At 48.3% G+C, this 21,479-nt stretch overlaps 1 protein-coding gene across 1 annotated transcript in view; it reads left to right on the top strand.

Moving 5' to 3' along the window:
• The window catches only part of MAPK8IP1 (mitogen-activated protein kinase 8 interacting protein 1), a 47,965-nt gene that overhangs the window by 6,511 nt on the left and 19,975 nt on the right, over window positions 1-21,479 (top strand). The window contains exons 2-3 of the mRNA XM_034769566.1: window positions 6,393-6,498; window positions 19,705-19,938. Of these exons, the coding sequence (XP_034625457.1) occupies window positions 6,393-6,498; window positions 19,705-19,938 (340 nt within the window). The remainder of the gene's footprint in view (window positions 1-6,392; window positions 6,499-19,704; window positions 19,939-21,479) is intronic.

Here is a 21,479-nt window from a genome sequence, read left to right as displayed (position 1 = left end):
AAACCTTTTAGCTCGTATGGTTGTGAGGAAAATCTTCAAGTCACTTGCATAATTGATGCAACTATATCTGCCTGAGTTTTCAGACTGATGTCTCACAGTGAAAACTGACCAGAGCCTTATTGGGTTTGACAGCAGCTATTCAGATTTTTACGATCAGCAGTGAAACTGATTGAAAGAAGGGTTGTTTCACTCTGCTAGTACTTGAGGAAGCTCTGAGCAGCAGCAGAGGCAAGTGTAGGAGCTAGTCACTGGGGAGGAGGATCAAAAATGGATGTGGGCAAATGGAGACCACTTGCAGCAGCCAGGAAGTTTCTGAGTGGGAGGGGCGGGGGGAAATAGGTGGAGAGAGCTCTTTCTCCCTTCCATCAGCTGAGGGACTTAAAATGTATCAGACACCTGTTAGCTGATATAAAAGATGGCGCCTGTGAGCCCTTGATAATCTTTATCAATTATCTGCCAGAAAATCATTGCTGATAAAGTTTGCAAATGACACAAAAATTGGTGGAGTAGTAAATGATAAGGACAGGTCAGTTACAGAGCACTCTGGATCACTTGGAAAATTGGACTCACTTGAACAACATGAGTTTTAATATAGTCAAAAGTATATCTAGGAAACAAGACTGTAAATCATAGTTTTAAGAAGGGTAACTATAAGTTGGAAAACAGAGAGTCTGAAAAGGATTTTGGGGTGATGGTAGATAATCAAGTGATCATGAGCTTCCAGTGTGGTGCTGTGGCTAAGACAGCAAATGTGATCTTTGGACGTATATGCAAGGGAATAATGGTAGAAGTATGGAGGTGTTATTACCTCTGTATCTGGCATTAGCATGACCAATACTGGAATACTGTGTCCAGTTCTGGTGTCCACACTTTAACAATGATGCTGACAAACTAGAAAGTGTTCAGAAAAGAATGATTTGAGATCTGAAAAACCTGCCTTAGAGAGAGCGAGAGTAAAGAAGCTCCCTTCTAATTAGCTTTAACTTAAAGAGAAAGCTAAGCGGTGACTTGATCATGGTCTACAAGTACCTACTTGGGGAGAAGACTGCTTATAACAGAAGGCTCTTTAATCAATAGACAAAGGTATAATTACATCCAATGGCTGGAAGCTGAGGCTAGGCAAATTCAGACTAGAAATAAGGTGTGCATTTTTAACAGTGAGATAAACTGTTCCCTTGGTGAATTACCCTAGGGATGTGGTAGATTCTCCATCATTTGAAGTCTCAAAATCATGACTGAATGTCTTTCAAAACCCTCTGCTCTAGCTTGACCACCAGTTATGGATCTGATGCAGCAGGAACCGCTTGGTGAAGTTATATGACCTGTGTTATGCAGGAAGTCAGTGTCTAGAAGAACATAATGGTCCCTTGTGACCTTAAAATCTACGACAAGCAGAGTCCAGGGACAGCTCCATGGTCGAGGTTCCGGCACCTCCCATTTCCCAGCAGCTGGAATGGGGTTGCTTTTGACTGGACAGTGAGCTGCCCACATCTTCTCATTGATCTTTAGCTTAGCATGTTTAGTCCTCTGACCCCTTGGGCTTGGAAATGTTACCAGACATCTCAGTGTGAGGGGATGGACGAGGGAGAGATGGGAAAACAAATTAGAGAGAAATTGAATGGGAGTATATAGAGACAAAAATACAGGGAAAGGAAGAGAGAGAAGGAAAAGAGGAAATAGACACCAAAAACAATACAGGAAAAGATGCCTCATGATTTATTATAGGAAAGAAAGAAGATGGGGGAAGTGGAATTAAAGCCAGGAAGATTGTGTAAGTTACACTTTTTAAAGGGTATTACATAGAAAGTTCATTAGTGATTTAACAGTTCAGTGCAGCACTCATTAAAAAGTACACATAGTTAATTGGTTTAACTCGCAAGGGGTGTGGTTTGGGGGTGTTACAACACAGGGACTCTGCCCTGTATGGTAAGATTAGTCCTAGGGCTAGTATGTTTTGGGTAAGTGTTTCAAGCCCTGATTGTTGGTCTCCCTGTGTCAGGGCCCACTGGCAGCAAGAGATCTTTCTATTGTGAGGCTTTCATTGGGCAGATCTTACTTGTTCCTGTTAAACTTGTGGAATTGAATGCATGATTACCAGAGTAGCTGTTGATGTTGTTCTAACTCCCCTCCGCTCTCTTAAAAGCTTGAAATGAACCCAACCTTAGCACCTGATCCCCGGGGAGCTGGCTGTGCTCACTGCTATCCTGGACCATACCATTGCCAGACCCTGGGCAGAGAGACTAGACCCAGAATGGGCCAGCAGAGGGATGTGGAGGTGGGGGGGGGAGAGGCTGAAAATCTGGGGATTTAGATCATTTCTGAAAGCACATGAAACACGAGCAGCCCCACCTTGTCCTTGTCAGGCACTTTCATGTGTGTCTAAATACTGTGCTGCCCCTTTAAATTTCTTTTTATAGATGAAATGATGGTTCTCTCATTGACAAGTAAAAACCGCAGACTGCCCCATTCCCACCTGGGACTGTGGTCCATGCAGAGCTGACTAGACCAAGTAGGGGCCTTGCAAGGGCAGGAGAAGGTGGCTCAGCAGAGCTGGTATCAATGATGTGGTAACTCAATGCCCCCTACCCTGTCTGCTGGTGATAAGGGGAGGGGGGGGGAAGCAGGAGCCTGGCTGGCTGGCTGGCTGAGAGACTCAGCAGCCCAGGCAGAGTGCAGGGCCTGGCACCATCTCAGCTCAGTGGGTTATTTTTTTTCCAAGACAGCTGATTCAATCTATTTTTAATGAGCTCCCCTAGATTGCGCAGTGGGGAGGCAGAGAGTGGCGCAGGAAGCAACGGGCTCTGAGCTGGGGCAGGCAGAGGGGCAGCACACGCAGAGCTCAGCTCCTTTGAGCCTGGCTCCTCTCCCTGCGGCCCTGAAACAACAAGGAAGGGGTTCCTCTTAAATGCAGCTGGCCTTGAGAATGGAGTCGAGCACAGAAGAGGAGAGCTGGCTGGAGGATCAGTGGGAGAAATGGTAGGGAACTGTGGGAAGGGAGGGCCGGGAAGCAGTCAAGCACCTCTGGGTGCACCTCCTCCTTCTGCATGTGATGCCTACAGAGCAGGAGTGAACTTGGTACGTACTTGGCCCATAGTTTATCAGCTGCATGGTAGCTGGGTATAGAGGAGACCAGAGCAACCAAGACTGCTGTTTCCTCCCCATCAGAGCAGTCATGAGCTCACAGGCAGGAAGCCCCTCAGTGCCTGAGGCAGGAGCAGTTGCTGGAAATGTGTTTATTTTAGCAGCAGGTGAAGGGGTGAGAGCAGGGGAGCCTCCTTGGGAAAGGGGAGTGTTAATGCAGATGCTTCATGGGGAGGGAGGACTGACGAGATTGGAAATCCTAGTGCCTCCAGGTGATTCTTCCAAGCTCTGGCCTGGCATCTCTGCTTCCCGTGGCTAGCTATAAACCTGTGGGTTCTGCAGTGCTTACTGCAGCAAGCAGCCCTCGGATACAGTTCTAGGCTGCACCCTGTCCCAGAGAGAAAGCTGCGCATTCTCTGCTCTCCAGCCATTCCACTGGGCAGGCTTGGAGCTGCCACCCCAAGAGGTCAGTTCTGCAGCATTTGGAGTGCAGGCAGCCATGGCCTTCTGAGAGGCCTTTCTGAGAAGTTGTGGATCTTGTAAGGGCCGCATTTTGCTCAGCTACAAGGGGGTCTCTCTCTGTCTGCCTGTGTCCCAGGGCCCTGACTCTCAGCAGTGCCTGAGAGAATGAGTGTTAGTGGCAGATCTTGTCTGACCCTGTGTAACCGGAGAGGGAATCGATTCATGCTTTGAAGGTTCATTGCTAGACCTTCTCTCCCCACTTCCTACAAAACAGCAGGCCGAGGGGGAAGCAGCTGGGGAACATGGGGTCTGGTTTCCCCCTAATTTGGCACCTTGTGCATCACTTACACCTGTTCAGTGTGTGTCAAACTTCCCCAAATCAGAATGCCAGCATTCCATGCTCATTTTGTCCCCGTGTGATAAGTGACACCAGGTGGCTGTAAGGCAGAGGAGGCTCAGGCCTGTGAAGAGGAAGCCGAGAGGGGGTATCTGTTGAGAGCAGCTGAGGAAGCAGTGCAAATGCCGACCCCTGCAATAAAGATCAGCCGCAGGGAGTGCTGTGCTGCAGGCTCTCTTTCCCCCAGCTCCTGTCTATTCTGTGCAGATAGTAAAAGTCACAGAGGTTTGCCCCAATACCCTTGCCCAAAATGGCATCTTCCCCACTGCTGGACACTGGCAGGAGGCTGCATGTGAAAGGGACCCTGGGAGGGGAGCTAGATGCTTAGAAATACCTAGGAAGGGAGATTACCCTCCCCACCCCTTTTCTGCCCTGTCTCTCTAGGAGTGGACAGATTGACATGCTCTTCCCTTGAGTTTCTTATCAGCAGGGGGGAAGGATGTTTCTTGCTGCTGCCTTGGTGTCTCAGGAGGATTCAGCAAGGACATGATTGGGGGTAGGGTGGAGTGGGTTCCTGCTTTCTGGCATTATAACTCTGGATGTTCCAAGGGGGATACAAGGAGCATAAAAAGGGCTCTTGGGCATGGCTGCTGCCTTGGTATCCAGGACCAATGGGGATCAAAACAAACCTGGAGGGTGAGATTGGTCTTTCAAAGACCCTTGGCCTTTCTGAGAAGCAGTGGATTATGTAAGTATCCCCCCTGCCCTTCCTCACTTGTATCATCTGGAACCCTAACCCATTCCCCTTCCTGCTCTTCAAGATCCCAGCATGGCACTCCCCCAGAGTGACCTTGTCTTTGGTTCTGTTCCTCTCCACTCCAATATTGGGGCCTTCTCTTCTCCATGGACCATGTTAGCCATTGGGGTTTTCTGGCCAAAATCTCTGCCCCAGCTGGATTTAGACACTGGTGATGAAAATGCTCTTCTGTATGAGTAGAGAAAATAGCCTGCAACCTTATCTACACGCACAACTTGCAACGGTTTAACTAAACTGGCTTAAAAACTGATTTAAGTTTAAACAGTTGCAAACCCCTGTATAGCCACTATGATTTCAGTTTAAGAGTAGCTTATTTTGGTTTACCATAATCTGTTTTTAAACATATTCTGGACAAAAAGAAGCCATTCATAAACTGAAATAACAGTCTCTACAACAAAGTTCCACTAAATCAGTTTAAAACCACATCTCTAGTCCAAATGGTGCAAATTTGTATGTAGATGGGACTAGAGACTGCTCAGTTTAGAGACATGCTAGATGAGAGCTATATGATGGAGGTATATAAAATAACAAATATTTGGACAAGGAAAATTGGGTGCTCCTGTTCACATGTTCTCGAAATACAAGAACAAGGGGGCATGCAATGAAACTGTTAAAAGGAAATACATTTGTAAACAAGGCACAATTAGCCTGTGGAATTCACTACCACAAAGTACCACTGAAAGCCAAGAGTTTAGATGGATTCAAAAAAGAATTAAGTATTTTTATGGATATTGGCATTAGATAGTAAATGTAAAAAGGGGAAATATATAAATCTTCTGTGTTTTAGAGCATAAACCAGCCACTAACTGCCAGGGGTTGTTTCCCCTGTGGGAAAATGATTCACATAATTGTCCATTATGGGGATTTCTTGTACCTTCCTCTGAAGCATCTGCCACTGACTCCTGTCAGAGTAGGTTACTGGATTAGATGAATCCTCGTCCATCTCCGCCTGTGTTCCTAATATAGGATCTTGTTCCTAAAATGTTAATTCTCTGGTTCCACCTAGCTATGCGTTGTTGGTGGGAATAGGGCCAGGAGAATGCAGATTCTTCCTGCCCCCTCTACTTCCTTCCCCACCCCTTTCCTACTTTGGGACACCCTTGTATTTTCCTTTGTGTGCAGTGGCTGGTATTCTTTGAGCCCAGGTCCAGCAGAAATGTGTACAGTAGCTTTCTTCTCCCTGGAAGCCACAAGGCCCTGCCTGGAGAGCATCAGACCCCCGCACAGTACTCTCTAGATCAGTACACGTGCTGATCGTCCGAGAAGGGGTCTGGCCACTGCCTCCCCATCAACACACCTTGAGAGACAGCTTTCTGGGCCCTGTTGATGAAGAGCAATGCTGAAGACACCTCGACAGCAGGCATCCAGCAGGGTCACCACAGACTGTATACAAACCTGGCACTGTGGGAGCGGGAGAGCTGGTGGGGGGCTCTATCCCCATTCAAGAGGTAGATCTCATGTCTTCCCAATATAGACCAGAGAAACTGCCCCCAATCCCTCTTTCCTAGCCCAGGTACACTGATCCCTGCTAGTATGCGCCCCATTTCACAATGCATCTTGTAAGTGTCACGCACCCTCCCACCATTCCTCATGGGCCCAGTGCTGGGAGCCTGACGCTGCCCAGACAGCTCTCTGGGCATTTCCTAGCAGGTTATGTCTGTTTGGCAGTAACTGCATGGTCTTTGCCTCCACCAGGCTCACCCATGACATCAGCCTTGAGGAGTTTGAGGATGAAGACCTCTCTGAAATCACCGATGAGTGTGGAATCAGCCTGCATTGTAAGGACAGCCTGGCCCCCCGGGTAAGGATGCCAATAGCCCTTGGGGATGGGGTGGAGTGGGGAACCAGGGACCGGGAGGGGAGGGACAAAGTTGTCTGACTTCATTCTGAATACACTGGTGCGGTTCGTGGAAATTGCAGGTCCCAGCTTGTGACCTTGGATCAATATGAAGCCTGGCAACGGGCCGGCTCTGGCTTTTTGGCCGCCCCAAGCAAAAAAAAAAAAAGAAAACCTGCGGCGCGGCCGAAGCGTGGAAGCAGGGGGACCAGCTGGGGGGGGAAGGGAGAGGGAGCAGGCGGGAAGGGAGCGGCCAGAGCTACAGCAGGGGCGCTGCCACGCGGCCCCTCCCGCTGCGCCGCCTCCTGCCGCGAGGGCTCCGCTCCGGTCAGCGGGGAGGGAAGGAAGAGGACTGCCCTGCAGGGTGCTCTGGTTCTCCGGGCCGCCGCCCACTACAGGGCGGCCGGAGCGGAACAAGAACAAGAACAAAAAAAAAAAAAGCGGCCGTGCCGCCCTAGGATTGGACAGAATGCCGCCTCCAACAATCTGCCACCCCAAGCACCAGTTTGCTCAGCTGGTGCCTGGAGCCGGCCCTGCTTGCAGTATCCATCAGCTGCATCCGTATGAATGATAAGGCAGCATCAGGCCATGCTGTCGAATTCTGTGACCAGCATGGACCCTTTTTACCCCAGCCCAATGGAAGTCTGTCCCCATCTGACCCTGGCACAGGACCCATTAACCTCCCACCTTCCAGCTTGATGGCCCTCTTGTCCCTTTTGATGCCAGTGAAAAACTCCATTATCCTTACCCCTATCCTGACAAGCTATCTCCCCATCTGACCCTGACACAGATTCCATTACTCCTAGCCCAAGGAAGAGCTCTTTCAGTCTGACCCCATTGCAGGCCCTGGTACCTAAGGAACTGCATGTGAAACCATCTCAGGTAAATCTGTAAGATTCCTGCTGATGTCCTTATGATTCCATGGCACCAAGCTCTGGCAGTTCCTGTCAGCAACACCATGACTGAGCCACCATTAGAATGGTTCCCTCTCACTGGGAGGAGTGGGGGGGGTGGCTGAAGTGAAAGGTGAAAGCCCTTTGAGCAGTTGGAAGCAGGCCTGGGGATTTGCTATGTCTGTGCCTTTTCTCTGTTTCATTCATGGAGCAAGGTACTAATGAGCTAGCCTTCCGCAGCTAGAATAAACCCCTCAGAGAACAAGTGAAAGACATGCCCCTGTCCCCAGGGAGCTCCATGCTGATCCAGGCAGGAGCTCAGGGGAGGAGCATTTCTGGAGAAGATCTTAGTGGGATTTGAATGAGGAGAGAATTGGACAGACAATGAAAGATAGGACGTACCATACCAGATGAGACCAGTGGTCCTTGTAGTACAGTATCCTGTCTCTGATAGTGGCCAGTACCAGACACTTCAGAGGAAGGTGCAAGAAACCTTGAAATGGACAATCAAAGAGGCCCCTGTTCCTGGGGGAAGCTTCCTCTCTACCCCATCAGTTAGTGGCTGGTTCAGCTGAAGCAGGAGGATTTATAGTCCTTATATGTTTCTAACCTTAGCTAATGTAATTCTGGGTGTTCCCATTAGCTATTTAAATGCTGAATCCTTTTTGAATCTGATGAAGTTCCAAGCATACAGGGCACACAACAAGTGAAGAAGCAAATCCAAGACAGTGAAGGGGCTAGGATGAGCGTAGGGTAGTGGTAGAAATGTAAGTGGTGGGTGAAGAGTGATATTCTGTAAGGAGTTGTATGTGGGTGAGGAGCTGAAATCTGATGTGGTAGGGGATAGGGAGCAGTTGGAATGTTTTTGCCCTAGCCTGATATCCAATTTCACAGTGGGCTGTCATACCTCACTGAGGAGGTGTGGGCTGCACAGACACTCAGCTCTGGATTTCTGTTTGTCTGGCAATGCAGAGAACGTATCAGATCTGAGGGCAAAGCTGCCTGAGGATCAGCCAATTTTTTTTGTGGGCCAGTGGAAGCAATAGCAGAAGGTATCTCAACCCCCTCCTTGACTAAGGATCATTGCTGCTGTTTAGATCCCAGTTGCTCCCTGTGGCGAGGAGCACTCTTTATTGGGCATACTCTGTATAAAGAGTGCACAGATCTTTTGCCCGTGGCATCCTGAGGTGACACTGCTGCAATGCACTGTGCATGGGCTGCACCTTCAGAGCATGTGGGACCTGGCATTGGTACAGAATGCAGCTGCCTACTTATTAAGCTGTGCTTCAGAGAGGGTGCATTGCACAGGTGTAGGGGATCTCTGTTGGTTAGAATTAGTTTCCAGGTGGAGTTGGAGGTGTTGCTCTTGACCTATAAGGGTTAGATTTTCAAAGGTATATAGGGGCATAGTGGGATTTTCAAAAGCACCTAAGGAAGTTAGATACCTAACCTGCTTAGGTGCTTTTGAAAATCCCACTAGGAGCCTATCTGCTCCTTTAGGCTCCTAAACACCTTGGAAAATCTGGCTCTAAGTGGTTTGGGACCTCTTTAGCAGTGAGCTACCTCTCTTCATGGGGTCCTGGGACTGCTGAGATCTGCAGAGGTGCTTGAGCTTACAACCACCTGGCTAAAAGATGGGGCAGCTGTCAGGGGGGTTCTGGGAGTGTCCCTCAGCTCTGGAACTGACCTTCACTTCTCCCTTAGTCTGACAGAGCCAAAGTTGCTTGACTTTCAAGCTGAAGGATTCATGTGTTTTCTCTGGTCTTTGTGACAGATAAAATGGTAAGGCAAGATTTGGGAATTTCCGCCTTTGTTTGTATGTTAGAACTAAACATTGTATCCGCCCCTATCATCAAGAGGCTTGGTGCTCTATAAATGTTGTGTTAACCTTCTTCTTGCTGCAGGAATTTGTATTAGCTGCAATCTAGTGATGTGCCAGCTGTGCGATAATGGGTTAAACTTCAGCAAGGAGTTGTAAGTTGCAACATGCAGTGCTGCATGTCCTGTTGACTTGCACAGATTCTCTCTCTCTCGAGTGCAGGTGAATGCAGGGAAAGAGGATGCAGATTGGAAATGTTTCATAAAAGGGATGCTGACTACAGTGAGGAGACAGGTGAAATAAAAATGGTTGCTCTGAAACCTGTCGATGTGCAACGTGTAAATCCCTCACCAGCCTTAAACGTTCTGGGGAATGCTGAGGAGACCTGGAAAAGATTCAAACTGCCATTTGAACTGTCTGTGAAAGCCACAGTGGCTAGTAAAATGGAGGATGAGTGCAAAATTGCATTGGTTGAGCAGTAGCGGAAACATGGGATGTTTACGATGTCTTCCATAGTAAAGGGAAGAAAGCTTTGAAGAAGTAATATACAGGTGTGAGGATCGTTGTGTCTTTAGGAAAAAATGTTCCATATGAAAAATGGATTTTCTGGGTAAGGAGTCACAAAGAAGGAGAAATGTTAAGAGTTCATCCCAGACTTAAAATTAAGAAGCCAATTTTGTGAATTTAGATTATCAGGACTTCCTCATGACTGTTGGACCCCAAAACTCTTCAGTCTGTAAAGAGGTACATGAAAGGAACAGAGAGACATAGACCTGATACTTGGAAAGGCAGGGATTAAGACTTTGGCCACACAAAAACTTTTGGTACTTTGGAATCTGAGACACCTTAATGGGGCCTGTTTTACAGAGGATGGGTGTCTTCTGAAAATCAGGCCACTTTAAGGTGTTTCAAGTTGGGAATCCAAAAATGCAGGGCACTTTAGAGAATCTTGACACTGAAGCAGTTCTTGGCTATTGTTCATCTGCCATGCAGTGAAATTACTAAAAATGTAAATACAGGCCAGCAAAGCTCAGTGCCAGCAAGACTCAGTGCACCTGGTTGGTAGGTAGGTAGACAGGCAGGAAGGAAAGAAAAGCTTTCAAAAATAAAAGGGTAAGAGAAACCAAAGAAGGAAGGATGTAAGCAATGTGGCAGCTGCATTTAGCATAGAGAGGATATCCGGTATTGAGAAAATATTCAGGATATTAAAGGGGGTGCAGATAGTGACACCTGTGAGTAAGGCTGCCCAACACTTGCCATTATAAGACCCTATTTGCAGTCACTTATAACGTTGCCAAACTTTAACCATCTGGGCTGAAATTCATCATGTTGTCTATCAGTCTCAGGTTGAAATTTTCCAAACAATTTCTGCAAAGACAGTTCAGTGGTTTCTTGGAACAAGATTAGGGAAAAATATATTGTTTTGTCCATTTATAAAAAAATTCTTACAGCCATTTTGTTGAGGAGATCTAGTGCCTCTATACTTTGACCCAGAGATCTGAAATTTGTCAGGGAGACCTTGGCATCAGGAATGTGCCTTTTGCTGTTCCTGTGAAGATCCACCCAAATTTGGTCAAATTGTGAGCCTCTGGAAATCAGTTAGCACAAACTCAATAGAAACATACTAGAGTTTGGCAGCTAAATTCGCTGGAGATTCTGTGCATCGTGAGACTGCTCCAGCCCCTCAATGCTCATATGTGCCAACTGTCTTTGCATGTTCCAGCCCAGGACTACAGAGGCTGAGCAGCACTTTCCCTGCAGGCAGGGGCCATGGTGTCTCAGGACTTGCAGGCAGGGGCCATGGTGTCTCAGGACTTGCAGGCAGGGCCATGGTGTCTCAGGACTTGAGAAGTGAGAGCGAAGAGACACTTTTCTGTGCTCTCAGTGCTTCCTGCGCTGGTACCAAGGCAGCATGGATGATGATGAGGGCAGAGCCTGATGTGCATGCAGCGGAATGAGATGCTGGGGTGCTGAGGGGGGCAGGAGTGTAAACTGGGACGTAGAGCAAAGAGAGGGTCCAAGGGACGAGGGGCCGGGATGGTGTGGAGGCACTGGGACACTGACTTGGGATCCTGTGCACTGAAGGAGGCAGGGGACCTGTGGAAATAAATAGTATATGATCATGTAATTAAAGTGTGTGTCATAAGGCATATGCACCAGGGGGCCAAATTGCACTGACAATTCCTAACTTCTGAGTGGTGTGCTTGACTTTGCAGCCATAACATTTTCTCAGTGTAGTTGTTTTGTATGTCATGTAATGTATACACATGTGTAAAATCTGTAATAACCACTTTGCAAAAACGTGCCGGTTAAAAGTGGAATTTGAGGTTTCCTCTAGGGCAGTTTTTCTCAACCTGCAGCCCAATCAGCACAGAGCTGCGGCCCATGTGACATCCTCAGGGCCATACAGATAGTATTGGATGCTGCCCACAATGGTAAATAGGTTGAGAATGAGCTATTCATAAATACAACTAAGAAAGGAACCTTGCACCCAGAAGAATGGCTACTAAAAATATGCACAAATGGCCTACTTGGAATGTACAAAAGCACCCCAGGAGCATAAGTGAAAGCAATGATAGAAATGGCAATAGAGAGGTTTAAAGGAAGTGTACAGCTTGAAAAGTCAAAAGTGACATAAGGCTGTCAACTCCAGTTCCAGTCCTGGGGGAGTTAAGAGGCAAGACACTAAAACAAGAGTTTGTAGTAGTTCGTTGAAGAAAGCAACCAGGTGTTTATTTCTGCACATGAGATGCTTGGCTTGACCAAGGGTGTTAGGGTGACCAGACAGCAAATGTGAAAAATCGGGACAGGGGGTGGAGGGTAATAGGAGCCTATATTTAAAAAAAAAAATCAGGACTGTCCCTGTAAAATCGGGACATCTAGTCACCCTAAAAGGTGTATGCCATAGGGAATTAGAATAACAGGTATTAAACTTGAACCGGATGTGAAAAAGCACTAACTGCATCACATGAAGATGTGATCCCAGAAGAGATATCTCCTGGTGACACAGATAGTTACAGGTGGCCAGGAGTCTGTTATACATGCCAGCAGATAAGTTCTTACAGAAACCAGAGAAAAAGTTGCAAAACATGACAGTCAGCATCATTCATAGAACAGGAGAATCAACTGACAGGGTTCACTCCTTAGTAACTGTTGAGTGAAAAGGGAGACTTGGTGTTGACCCAAGGAGCTGAACAAGAACATCACAAGAGGAGGTTACATTTGCCACAAGGAGAAAAACATTTGCTGAGATGGCAGGAACCAAATTCTTTAGCAAATTGGATGCATCAGCAGGATTTTGGCAGATACTTTGGACATAAAACTTTCAGATTTACACTTTCAATGTACCATTTGCCTGCCTCGTGAGTTTGCCTTTCAGAATATATTTGGCACCAGGAAGTATTTCTCTGCACAGTGTCCAAGATGCAGGAATGTCTCTCAGGAGTGAAAATGTACATTTATGCTATCATAATTGGGGGAGTTCCACTACTGAATTTCAGGGACAACTGCAGAGGTGACTGGAAACCACAAGAAGAAACAACCAATAGGGCCCAACTGTCCATTTTGAGTTACTGAAATCACCTACTGAATAGAGAAGTGGACCACAAAAAGTGACAGATTCTCAAGATTCAAGCACTAGTGAATATGCAGAGACCCAAAGATAAAGGCATTCTGAGACTGCAAGGCATCTAGACTTAGATCTGTAAGCTTGTATCCACCTATGCAGCTCAAACAACTCACCTAAGAAAATGCCGTCACACAGATATAGAATGGATCTGGATGTTGGAATATGACAGAGTTAAAGGATTTGTAATATGTACTGACTTCAGTACTAGTGCTGTAATGCTTCAACACAGAAGAGTTCAAACACTCAACAGATGTTTCAAAAGGAGCCGTGGGACTGACGGCTGCCTGTCACATATGCTGCAAGAGCTATGACAGTGTCAGAGAACTTTCAAATCAAAAGATGCTAGGCCTTGTGTATGCCTTTACAAAGTCTCATGTCTTTCTATGGCTGTATCTTTCAAACCTGAAATGGACCATAAAGTAATGACTGTGATACAGAAAAGGAGGTGGAGAAGCACGGTCAAGAATATAGCAGTTACTGGCATTGTCAAATAGTGGCATATGCACTATCATGAGGGGGGAGGGATAGCTCAGTGGTTTGAGCATTGGCCTGCTAAACCCAGGGTTGTGAGTTTAATCCTTGAAGGGGCCACTTAGGGATCTGGGGCAAAATCAGTACTTGGTCCTGCTAGTGAAGGCAGGGGGCTGGACTCGATGATCTTTTAAGGTCCCTTCCAGTTCTAGGAGCTAGGATATCTCCATTAAAAAAAAAAAGACCACATGCTCCACTTGCTGACCCATGAGGTGACCTGGAACAAGCCATGATAGTCCATCTGAACCTGATGATAAAAGCCTCAGGCTGTATCACTAAGAATATGGGATGAACTAGAAAAAGGAAAACCGACTAAGGATGAAATGCTATGAGGAGTAATAGAAACTATAGGTAATGGAAGGCGAAATCCACACCTCTCTCTTGCCCTCCCATTCCCAACATACAGGTGAGCCTGCAGAGAAAGGTACCATTCCACAAGTCATTCCCTCCAGTGGTGGGAGAAAACAGTTGGAAAAAATAGAGGAAATACTCCTCGGAATGACTAAGCCAAGAAAAGCGGGAGAAGTCTTATTCTGTCTAGAGAGAACAGTGACGTTGACAAAATGGTGAGTGTGTGTGAAACCTGCTGGAAGTACAGAGATGTACATCAGAGAGAACAGAGGACACAGTCTGAATTAGTTTCGTTTGTTTTGGAAAAAAACATGATGACCTTATCATAGACTATTTTAGCAACTTTCCCAAAGCTGGACACTTAAACGTATCACAACTTCAATACAATTTGGCTCAGTCCCATTAAATCAATGTTTGCGTATCAGGGAATTCCATAAAATGCCATGGTCTGTAGTAATGGACAGGGGACCTCAAGAATAGGGAATTTGTGTTGAAATTCAGAAGTTTCTGCAAAGATAGGGATGGTTTAGCAGAATGTACAGTGAAGGACTCGCTCAGAAAAGCAACTGATGCAAGAACAGAGCCATCTTTAGCTCTGTTCAGCTACAGAGCAACACCTCTGCAATGTGAAAAACCACCAGCCAAACTTTTGTATAATAGACATGGCCTATTACCAGACACGAGGCATAACCAAAGGATGGCAAATAACTGATTTTCAGAAAATAGGTCAGACAAGTTAAAACCAATAGAAAATTATTAAAGAGGAGGAAGACCCTTATCATAGTTCTTTTGTTTTTAAATACTCAAAGACTGTGTTTGAATTTTAGAAGATAGTTAGTGGCCAGTAAAGGCTGCAGTGATTAAAGGAATGTCATCTCATTCATATTTCATGATCAACAGAAAGTGAAAGCATTTTGCTCAGATGTCCTCTAAGGTACCTGAGAATGTGGCTAAGAGAGCAAACAAGCAGCCAACGGAGTGAGAGCAGATACACTGTCTGTACATTAACCGGCATGGATCGATCCTGTTCTGGACTACATGAAAAAGTCTGAACAAGCCATTGAAGAAATGGAAGGACACTTTGCTTTATGGTACCTCTGGAAGACTCTTGAAATTGTCAAAAAGATTGTCTGAGACCTGTTGATAGCATAACGATATGTAAAAAGTTGATAATCCCTCTAGTTATTAGAATTTGTTCAAGCAGGAAATTTAGGACAAAATTGTAAAGGGCAGACCTGCTATAAAGGGTTAAGCTTCAGCAAGGAGTATTATAATTGCCATCCCTCCTGCAAAATGCTATCCAGAGCCACATGGCCTGTTGACTCATGCACAGAGATGGAGAACCAGTTGCAGAGGCTGAGGCAGGACATATAGCCAGGCTAGAGTACAGTAACAACAATCCTGTTTACTGCATATGGGTTTTGACTTGTTTGTTAAATAAATAGGTTGCCCTAAACCTGTCTCAGTCATCGCTGAATACTAGGTCCGCCTGCCTAGGAGATGGGCATCTCTGGGTCTAAGTGGTGTCCCAGCCTTTGAAAAATTCGCGGCAAACTAACTGCTTCAACTACGGTTGCCAATCCTCCCGGTTTTGCCGGAGTCTCCTGGAATTAGGCTCTAGCTCCCAGAGGCTACTGAAGCCAATCTGAGAGAATTTACGCGCTAAAAGTCTGGCGGTGCAGCAGGGCTAAGGCAGGCTCCCTACCTGCCCTGGCTCTGCGCCGCTCCAGGAAGTGGCTGGCATATCCCTGTGGCCCCTTGGAGGAGGTGTTGGGGAGGCAGTGGGTCTCTGCGCGCTGCCCGCACTCTGAGTGCCAATTCCGCAGCTCCCATTGGCTGGGATTTTAAGATTTTCAGAAGTTCTGAGCAGCTACAGCTCCCCTTGACTTCAGCTTGACTTCAGCTGCAATTGAAAATGTTGCCCTTTTGTTTCTATCATAATGCCTTTGAGAAGCAAAGCTCTACTCCCCCTGTCTCCCACCATTCTTCTCCTTATGATAATGTAGTTCTTGAAAATGCCCTGCAGGTGGCAGCAAAGGCCAGGAGCAACAGGTCGAAGGGGACCCTGGAGTATCTCAGCAGGCCCAGGATGGGGCTGGTTAGTACTGCCAGTATCATTCATAGGGCCACTGTGCCAGTACAGCTGATGCTGGGGTGGTGAGTAGAGCATGCATGCTGCTGGGAATTACACAGGGGGAGGGATCAGGGTAAAGCCTGGCTTAACATATTAGAAGGAATTACAGCTCTGCCATTTTGGAGCTGCTCAGCATTTCCTGCATAAATCCCATTTTATATTAAAATAAGCTGGAAAAATTTGGTGCAGCTGCAGGCTTTGTCCCTGTTTTTTTTCCACTATACTCCAGCCCTTTCCAACTTGCAGGGCCAAAGGTCACAGCTACCATCCTTATGGCCTTGAAGAAGCAGGCAGCAGCCCAGGGACTAGGGGATGTGGATACCTATTCACAAGGTTGTAGGGCAGGGGCGTTTACAGTTTTACAGACCAGTTAGCTGTGGGGCCTGTCTTTGTGCAGCACCCTGCTAATTTACACTAAATCTCCACTTCACTTGCAAGAACCCCTCTCTCTGAGACTGCAAGCAGCAGCATCACCTGTCTGTCTCCCCTGCTCCCTTAGGCCCCAAGCCAGTAGTGATCACCATGACTGCGCAGAGTCCCACAGACTTCAGCAGGGCACCACACAGGTGCATCTGCCTGTGTGGATCCAATTGCAGGATTGGGGCCTTACTACTGATGGATGCTGGCTCTCTCATATGTGCTTGCTCACACACCCATATGCTCTTGTTTGGACTCAGTGGTCTCACGATCCATGCTGCTCCTCACCGGTTTGGAGGCGAATCCCTCTGTACATGGAAGTGAGGTAGTGGAAAGGCCAAGTCTAGAGTACAGTTCAAGGATCAGTGATGCTCTCCTGTTTGCAGTGTTATGGGGAGGAACCTTGAATGGCTGTGGGAACAGAATCCTCCCAGTGGCTCCTGGTATAGTTTGTGCCAATGCTGTACTGGGCCTTGTAGATTAGGACTGAAACGTTGCATGTAGGCTGGTTTTCAATGGGAGGCCAGAGTGATGTGCTCTCTGCAGGTGCTCACATACTCCCTGCCAGGACCTGATTACAGGAAGCTGAGTTTCTCTGGTAGCAGCTACCAACAGCATTGACATTGGGGCCAAAGGCTCATCTTAGGTGTGTGTGATGGCAGCAGCTACTGCTGGCAGAATTTTATGGGTGGCTGTATTTGGATCCTGGCAGAGACATGAAAGGCGAGAGGAATTGACATATGAAACAAGATGGAGTTGATGTTCATAGGGAGACGGAAGCACGTCAAAAATCCACTGCCACCATCATGCCTCTCTGTATCCGAGGCGGCTGCTCTGAGAATGTCAGGTCTGCCTACAGCGTTGGAGTCCTGCTGGATTCACGGCTGGCATTCTTTGTGTAAAATGCTCTCTCCTACTTCTGCCTGTTCGGGAGATTTCAGCCCATCCTGCTGGCCACAGGGACCCACCAATGTATGACTGCAAGGCTTGATTATTGCAACACACACTACAGGAATTAAACCATTTATTTTAAGCAGCTCCACTTGGTTCAAAATGCACCCACCTGCTTACCCAGCAGCATAGGCCGCTGAGAACTCATCATTTCAGTGCCCTAACCCTACACTGATGCCCCATTGGATGCTCAGTTCAGTTCAAGGTTTCAATCCAGTTCAGACTAGCCATCATTCCCTGAGATCATGCTGGTACGTGGCAGGTACGGTCCTCTGGAGAGTGGAATTGTCAATCCCAAGGGTGAGACCTGCAGTCAAAGTTCTTTCTGTAGCTGTGGGACTCGCTCCTGGAAGGGATCAGAAGAACTAGAAGTCTTGGTGCCTTCTGAGCAGAATGAACTTGGCATCTGCACAAATAAAGGATGATTAAAAAGAGAATCCAACCAACTGGGACATAGAAACCAAGACAGACTGTATTTATAGTTCTGGGGTGTTCTAAGGCACTCTGATGCCCTGATGATTGGCACCAATATTGATACCAAGACAGAAAACAAGAACAAGCTCAATCTGTCCAATTTGACTATATAACAATCAGGAGAGCAGGGAGCTGATAGTTTACAAGTGCTTTGAAGGGTGTAAGCATCCAGGAAGGAGAGTGTCGCAGGGTGACTGGTCCCAGTAAATGAAGTATGTCAAGTGCCCCTTTGCCAGCACAGGTGCTCCCACTGGCCAATTAAGAGGGTGGGGGCAGCCTCGGGGGGCTATAATGGACTGGGGGATACCCAGTGATGAAGGGAGATCTAGCAAAAGAGAGACCTGGCAGGGGGTGGAGTCCCAGTAAGTCAGAGAAGACTGGTTCAGTCAAGAAGGGCAGGGGAGAGCTACCAGCAGACTGGGCGAGGCCTGGAAAGAAGCAGGTGTTTCCTGGGAGAAGGCTGAAGTCAGGAGAGCAGCAAGCAAGAAGGGTTTGCTGGCTGGCATACCCAAGCCAGAGCCAGAAGGCTGACGGGAGGGGAGCAGCAGAGGAACTTACCTGTTGGCATCTCCTGGGCCAGAGAGCTGGACCCAGAGGAACCATGAGAAGGCCGGGGGAGTGAGGGCTGCTCCCAGCTGAGAGGCTATGGGGGTTCATGCTGGGAAGCGGGGAGTGAGGGGGGGGAAGTTGCACTCCAGTTGAAAGGGCTGGAGTGTACAACGGCAGGAGAGAACTGCCCTGGAGAGCTGGGGTGTGGTGAGGGATGCTGAGGCTGTGCTGGAAACCCATGGTGTGGGGAGGGATGTGAGGGCTGCATGTGGGATAGATCTGCACTGTGGCTGTGGGACTTCTGTTATGGTTTCTGTACATGGGACTTCCATAATAAATGAACCTCACAGGGGCAATGTTTATACTTGGGAAGACTGGGCAGTATTTCTGGGGACTCAGAAGGAGGGAAACTGAGGCAGATGCACTTATTGTGCTGTGGCCTACAGCATGAGGGTGCTCAGGGCAGGGCTGCCCTTCTGACAGAGAGGAACTATTTCTATATCAATGTATGCACAATAGATGTAGGTATCTACCCTGGGCCAAGCTACCCATGCTAATGTTTAAAATCCAATTCTTATCGTGTACAACCACATCAGTTTCACCAAAGCGACAATGGAAAAATTCTACCACCTACAGTCCGAAAGCTGAAAACAAGCTTTGCTGCCTCCCGTGCAGATTTGGGCTCTTTAACAGGATAAGTAAAGGTATAGCTGGCAGAATGGGGTGAAATGGAGAAGGGAAACTCTCCGGAGATACTCCCTGGCAGTGAAATGCATGAGTCTGTGGAACAGTCTCCCAGGGGAAGGGTTGGCAGTGTGATCACTTGGGACTTTTAAAGCTAGACTGGGACAGAGTCTTGGAGAATTGATTGTAGGAACCAGTCCTGCCTTGGCCCTGGGAGGAGGAGCTGCTGGATTAACAGGATCTTTCTGCTGCCTGTGATTCTCTGTGGAGTGACTGAGGGACTGATTTTCAAACTGTGTGTTTCTGGTGTAACCTGTGTTTCCCATGGCATCAGCCAGTGCAATCTTAGTGCCCCTGTGTCCCTCCCTCCCTGCCGATGGCACTTACAATGCCGCCGCTTGTTATGAACCAGGGAATAGCCATGTTGCTGCAATTGTAGCTGCAGTGTCTGGGCAGGGAGCTGAAGCGGTTGGGTTAATAAAGAAGCCGTGTTGGTGCCCCTGTGCCTGCGGTGGGGGAATATGGAAACCTTTGCTTCTAGCTGCTCTTGGAGACTTGCATATTTTTTCCTGTCCCCTTAAAAATAAAAGGCAGCTCAGCACAGACTTGCTGCTGCTGCATCCTAGCTCTGGCTCCCTCCCTCCTTCTTCCCTCAGGGGTTGATGTGATGTGATGTGATGTGATGCGACTGCCCGACCTTCCCTCCCAGTCTCATGATTCTGTCTCTTAATCCTCCCAGAGCCATGTGAGCCTGCAGACCAATAGCGGCCTGGGGGTGGGCGGCAGGGAGGCGAGCCGGCTCCAGGCAGAGATGCTTCAGCTGGACCTGATCGATGCTGCCGGGGAGACCTCTGCCGAAGAGGAAACCGCCCAAGAGCCACTCAAGAAGGAGCCCCCGCTGGTAACCATGGACACCTACAGACCCAAGCGGCCCACAACTCTCAACCTCTTCCCACAGGTGCCTCGGACCCAGGTAAGTCTGGACTGGAGCATGTCCGGGGGACGAGGGGCCCAGAACTAGGGTGATGATGGGTGCATTTAAAAGCCCCCTCTCTCTTTGCCTGTCCCCCGGGTTCCTAGGGTGTGCAGGGAGGATTCCCAACCTCCTGATGGTCCCAGATGCCAGTCATCTCCTTGAGGCCTCAGGCAAGCTCAGCAGTGGCAATAGCAATTGGGGAGGTGAGAGCTGCTGGGTGGTATTGGGCCAAGCTGCAGTCTATGTAACTCAGCCCCTGGTGTGGGGTGAGGAGGGGGTTAATCCCTTTTCCAGAGGCTTTTGTTTGGGATGACACAGCTCGGCTGGTGAATGGAAGCGGCTGAAACCATGAGAGTGAGGAGGAGGCAGAAAGTGTGTGTGTGGGGGGAAGGGGTTTGAAATCTTCTCCCTTGTTTTTGGGTTGGAGGCGTTGAATGGCTGGGGAGTCTCACATCCGTCTCCTCTGAGATCACTCGTTAACACCCAGATAATTAGGTGAGGCTTGGAGGGATACGGTGTCCCCTGCTGAGATTCCCAGCCAGCATTCCAAGACAGCAGCACCAGGATGCTGGCCTGGCAGAGATGCTCAGCCAGGGCCTTCTGCCCTGGGTATTGTGGGGTTGTCCAGGGTCACTTTGTCCTACTGACCCCTAGAAATCATTGTCTGGAGGGCGGGAGGCAGTGATGGGTCTGGGTGAGTCACCACAGGATGGTGACAGAGGCCTGGTGGGGCACTGGTCAGGTAGGGAGTGGAGGGGCAGGAGCAAAGCGTCAGCCTCCAGGGGGATGAGGAGTCTGAGAGGAGGTAGATGGGGGCGTAGCCATGGCAAGTCAGTCTGGTGATGGAGAAGGGATTGTGGGGTTTGGGGGCTAGAAGAGTCTGAGGAGGCTGGATTTGAGGTGGAGCAGCTTTGGGAGGCCACAGGGGAGAGCTTCAGTAAATGAGGCATGAAGTGACAAATTTATGAATGAGCCACCAGAGTGTGCTGGGCCAGAGGGGTGGGAGGGGGAGTCATCCAGGAGGACACGCGGGACAAAGCAGTGTGATGGGTACTGGAAAGCTTCCGGTTACAGCAAGGGGATGGACGGTTCAGCTGGAGGCTGTAGCCAGGCTATCTCTCTGCCTGCTCTCAGAGGGAAAGGCAGGGATCAGCCTGGTCAGGATGTGGATGGGAGAGCTCCTAAGTCTGAACACGCAGGGGCTGGTGCAGGTAGTGTGGGTGACTCAGTAGGGGATGCTTGCTGACCCCTATGTCCCAGCACAGTCAGTGCTAGAGGGTATGGTGATGGTGCTCTCTTTTGAGTGTGATAGGAGCCCAAGTTCCTGACTAGTGGTGCTTCAGGAGATTCCATTCTGTCTCCCTAAATTCCCCCTGGAGTTTCAGCTAGACAGAAGATGCTTCTTCTCTTCCTCTCCTAAGCAACTACCTGCGAGGGGGCTGCATTTCAGTGTTGTGTGCAGTGCTTGTGTGCACTGGCAGGAATCCCTTCGCTTGTCTGTCTCCTGCAGAGTTTGCAAAGCAGTGCACGGTGCGATA

This window comes from Trachemys scripta, chromosome 4 (genome assembly GCF_013100865.1).
Source record: "Trachemys scripta elegans isolate TJP31775 chromosome 4, CAS_Tse_1.0, whole genome shotgun sequence".
Lineage (NCBI taxonomy): Eukaryota > Metazoa > Chordata > Testudines > Emydidae > Trachemys > Trachemys scripta.
This window is presented reverse-complemented; position numbering and strand designations above follow the sequence as displayed.